The 4555-nt window shown below is 37.5% G+C and overlaps 1 protein-coding gene across 5 annotated transcripts in view; it reads right to left on the reverse strand.

Annotated features, from left to right (window-relative positions):
• Nucleotides 1-996: 996 nt before the first annotated feature.
• Nucleotides 997-4555, reverse strand: part of Gtsf1 (gametocyte specific factor 1) — a 19119-nt gene continuing 15560 nt past the window's right edge. For 4 of the 5 annotated variants that reach the window (XM_021183898.2, XM_021183897.1, XM_021183899.1 and 1 more), the window contains 2 exons: nucleotides 3415-3448; nucleotides 997-1148 (listed from right to left, as the gene is read on the reverse strand). In XM_021183898.2, the coding sequence (XP_021039557.1) occupies nucleotides 3432-3448 (17 nt within the window). In that variant the 3' untranslated portion in view covers nucleotides 997-1148; nucleotides 3415-3431. The remainder of the gene's footprint in view (nucleotides 1149-3414; nucleotides 3449-4555) is intronic. The other variant, XM_021183896.1, reaches the window with a different exon arrangement.

Here is a 4555-nt window from a genome sequence, read left to right on the forward strand (position 1 = left end):
AAAAATTCCTGAAATTTAATCTTTGCTAAGACTATAACAGTTTCTTAATAGTAAGTTATGATCAGAACTTCATATTTTTGGCTGCTAACTGCATCCAGCTTCCTTAATTTTTGATTCTGTGCACTCAATTTCTCTCTCAAACTGTTTCTGTTTGAGCTCATTTCCATATCTGTCTGCTTGAATTCCATTATCAGTTACTCCTTAATTCCCATGACCCCCTTGTACCTCTGTCTGCTTCACTAATCCCCAAGTCAAGAGAAGCCCTGGCTCTTCTAATCTATTCCTAGTAGTATTGGCATAGAAAATACCAATATCCCCTAACACCACAGCTGAGACATAATTTCTTTCTTTTTTTTTTTTTTTTTTGGTTTTTTGAGACAGAGTTTCTCTGTATAGCCCTGGCTGTCCTGGAACTCACTTTGTAGACCAGGCTGTCCTCGAACTTGAAAATCCCCCTGCTCTGCCTCCTGAGTGCTGGGATTAAAGGTGTGCGCCACCACGCCCTGCTGAGACATGATTTCTAATCTCAGGCTCAGATGGGGAGTTTTGTGGTACATAAGCTATCTCAGAGACAATGGATGAACAGATGTATTGTTCAGGAAAAGCCCAGGTTTTTATTTTTTGTTTGTTTTTGTTTTTCTGATACATGGTTTCTCTGTGTAGTGCTGGCTTTCTTGGAACTGCTTTGTAGACCAGCTGACCTTAACTCAAGAGGTTATCCTGCCTCTGCCTCCTGAGTGTTGGGATTAAAGGTATAAAAAGCCCAGTTTTTTAAATTCTTAAAAGATTTTGGTCCACAAACACCAGAAACATAAACACATAGTTACTTTTTTTAACCCAAGTTTTCTATGTTAGCTGGACTCTGTGCAACAGCTTCATATCACTGTTTCATTAACTAGAATGGGAAGTGATTTTTTTTTTCTTAATTTGAGGTTAGTAGGTATTTAACCAAATTACCAAGCTGTCTTTTTCAGCAATATATAAATATTTGGCATTAAATAATTGAGGAGTAAAGTCTCAGCAGTTAAAAAAAAAAGTACTTGCCAGTTTGAAAGTCACAGACAGTTTACTGTTCTATAATTAGATAAAGAGAAAAAAGAAGAACCCTTGGTAGCAGGAATAAGCAAGAGTCTTCCACAGTCTGGCATCTGCAAGGAAATGAGAAAAAAGTTTTTACTTCCTTTCAGTGACAGAAGTACCAACTACATCTGACACAGTTGACACAACCCCTCAAACTCTCTTATGAGAGCTGTCCCAGAAATTTACTGTTGTTAATGGCAGGACACCGAGTACCTGCTGACCTTCTTTTCTTTAGTACCTCTGTGTACATGTAAATTTGCTAATTGAATTAAAAACATTCTTCACAGTCATTAATGTACATTTTTGTGTCAATAGCTTCTCAAGTGAGAACTGAATCTGTAGGCAACTGACTACTTTGAACAATTCTTCAATAAATAAATTCTAATTAACTTAATTTTGGTATTTTTCTTCTCAAATACTTTATTACTCAATTAAAAATATTGATATATGTATCTGTGTGTATGAAGACTTTTAAAAATTATATTCATTCAGGGCTGCAGAAATGGCTCAGTAGTTAAGAGCATTTGTTGCTTTCGCAGAGGACCCAGGTTTGACTCCCAACACTCAAAAGGTGGTTCACAACCACCTATAATTCCATTTCTGGGGAATCTGATGCCCTCTTCTGACCTCCATGGGCAACAAGCATGCATGTGTAATAGTGAAGTTAAAAAGCCAAATGCCATCCAGATGTGGTACCACACGCCTTAAATCCTAGCACTTAAGAGATAAAGAAAGATGGATCTCCATGAGTTGGAAGCCAGCCTGGTTTAGTTCCAGGACAGCTAGGGTTTCATAATCAAGAGACCTTGTCTCAAAAAAGTGGGTTGGGGTGAGTGGGAGAAAGCACTTTGTTTTTATCTTATGAGAAGCTTCTCCTAAGCTTTCATTATAGACTTGTCTTTTTTATTTACTAAACAGCTATATACTGTATTGATCATCAGACATTTTGTACAACATATTAAGAGAACAATTCAAAGTTCCTTATATTTATCCAGGTCTGTTCAATGTATTCTTTCTGATACACCTTAGTGTATCTTTCTTCTGTGGCCAAAGTTCATTTTCTTGTTTCCAAATGTATTTAACAATTTAAAGTCAAAACCTACCAAGCTGAGTATGGGTGGCACACACCTTTAATTCCAGTGCTTATGCGGGCAGAGGCAGGCAGATCTCTGAGTTTGAGGCTAGACTAGTCTACAGAGCAAATTTCAGAACAGCCAGAGCTATATAGAGAAATCATGTCTCAGAAAAAAAAGAGAAAAAGGTCAAAACCTATGAAAAGTGGCTAACTGCTAGAAGAAACTGATAAATTTCTAGCAATGATTATTAAAGAGTATTTCTTTTTATTATTTTTTAATGCTTTATTTTAAACTTTTATTTTTGAGACAGGGTTTCACTATCTAGTTCTAGCTGTCCTGGAACTCACTCTGTAGACCAGGCTGGCCTTTGACTCAGATATTCTCCTACTTCTGACTCTCTTGAATGCTGGGATTAAAGACTGAGACACCATGCCTGGCTGGGTGTTTCCACTTAGCTTTTCCAGTTCTAATCAGGAAAAACATTAGTCTGGTTTAAAATGGACTCCACCACAGATTTATCTGCTTCACTTTGAGATGGGTCCTGGCTAACTACTCATTTATCTGATAAATATTCACTGAAGGGCTAGTATCTGCAAGACAGCTGAAATAGAATCCTATCCCAGCCTTCCTAAAGTCTCTATCCCATGAGCAGTAGGGCTGGGCAATCTTAGGCAAGGCAGCCAATCTTACGCAAGGCAGCCAAGCTTAGCCCTACGTTACACAGGGAAGAGCCTCCAGGTTTCATCTGGGAAAAGGAGATTTTTGTGAGGTTTTTCACACACACACACACACACACACACACCCCAAAACAACTAAATAATATCAATATTGCAAGACTCTTAAGAGAACACAAAAATTTAAATGCCCAATTAGAAGAATATGGATTAAAAAAAATGATAGTTAAACAGTACTGCATTGAGAAAGCATTGCAGAGCAGTGAATCACAGCTGTTTGATTAATCTTACTCCATTACAAAAGGCAGGATAGCTCTAGACTGCAACTTCAATGTCAAAGCAAGCAAACAAAACAGTACAATATCAGGGAAAAGAACTTAGCATGGTAACAGAATTCTAATTTAAGTAGTAAATGCCTATTCATTAGTATGTAAAGTTATTATAGAGGCTATATTCATAAAAAGCACATGCACATCCAAAGCTTTAATTTGGTATCATAATCTGAGAGAAAATTGGACTCAAAATGCTTTATGTCCAGTTAAATCTTGCTACCACCTGAAGAGATAGTGGAACGAAATACTTACTTGAAAAAGATGTTCAATTACTGTGCATTTCCATCTACAAGGAAAAACATTTCAAAATAAATAAATCATGTCGACTGAAATTCATTCTACCCTCAGTGCTTACTAAATACAAAAACACAAATTACTTCCCCCCCGCCCCCCAGGCCAAGGTTTCTCTGTGTAGCCCTGGCTGTCCTGGAACTCACTCCGTAGAACAGGTTGGCTTCTAACTCAAGAGATCCACCTGCCTCTGACTCCCACATGCTAGAAGTTTATGCCACCACTGCCTGGCATAAATACAAATTACTCTTTTTTAGAATATATAGGGTAGTAATCTTAAAGCAGAATTCAAAACTAGCAATGGGATTCCACTGAGAATCATGGAAAAAGAAAATAGTCTTTTACCTATTTTTTTTCTTTTTCTTTTTCTGAGACACAGTCTTAAAGGCTAAAATCTTGATTCTCCAGTTTACCTCTCAAGTGCTGGGAGTTACAGGTATATGCTACTATGGCTGACTGTATCAAGCCTTTTGGTATACTATTTAATGATCTCACTTTTGGGAAATGCAAATATTTAAGTAAATGTGTTCTAGTATTTAAATTTTTTGCCTGTGTATGCATATGCACCTCTGTGAGTTTATGTGCACCACGTGTATGCAGGTGCCCATGGAAGTCAGGGCATTAGGTCTCCTGGAAGTGGAATTACACGCAATTGTGAGCTGCTTGATATAGGTGCTAGGAACCAAAACACATCCTCTGCCAGAGCAGCAGGTGCTCTAAATTGCTGAGCCATCTCTCTAGCTTCTTTAAGGGAATTCGTTCTACTCATTCAAAACTTAAATAGTAACAAAGTCTGAAATCAAGGGACTCAAGTAAATTTGGATTTGGGAATAATACCAGACAGTCTGGATGAAATAAAGATCATACAATCTTAGGTATTTTGTTCTTTTCAAAAGTCTTTTAAACAATTGTTATGTGTGTGTATGTGTGTGTGTGTGTATGAATATATATGGTATGATGTAGGAAGAGCTTTTCCCCTCCTTCTACTATGTGTTCAAGGATCAAAAGCAGGTTGTCCGATTTGCATGGTAAGTGCTTATAGCTGATTGAACCATCTCCTGGCCCCTACCCGGGTATTCTAAATGTAGCATTTTCTTTTTTT

The sequence above is a fragment of the Mus caroli genome, chromosome 15 (genome assembly GCF_900094665.2).
Source record: "Mus caroli chromosome 15, CAROLI_EIJ_v1.1, whole genome shotgun sequence".
Lineage (NCBI taxonomy): Eukaryota > Metazoa > Chordata > Mammalia > Rodentia > Muridae > Mus > Mus caroli.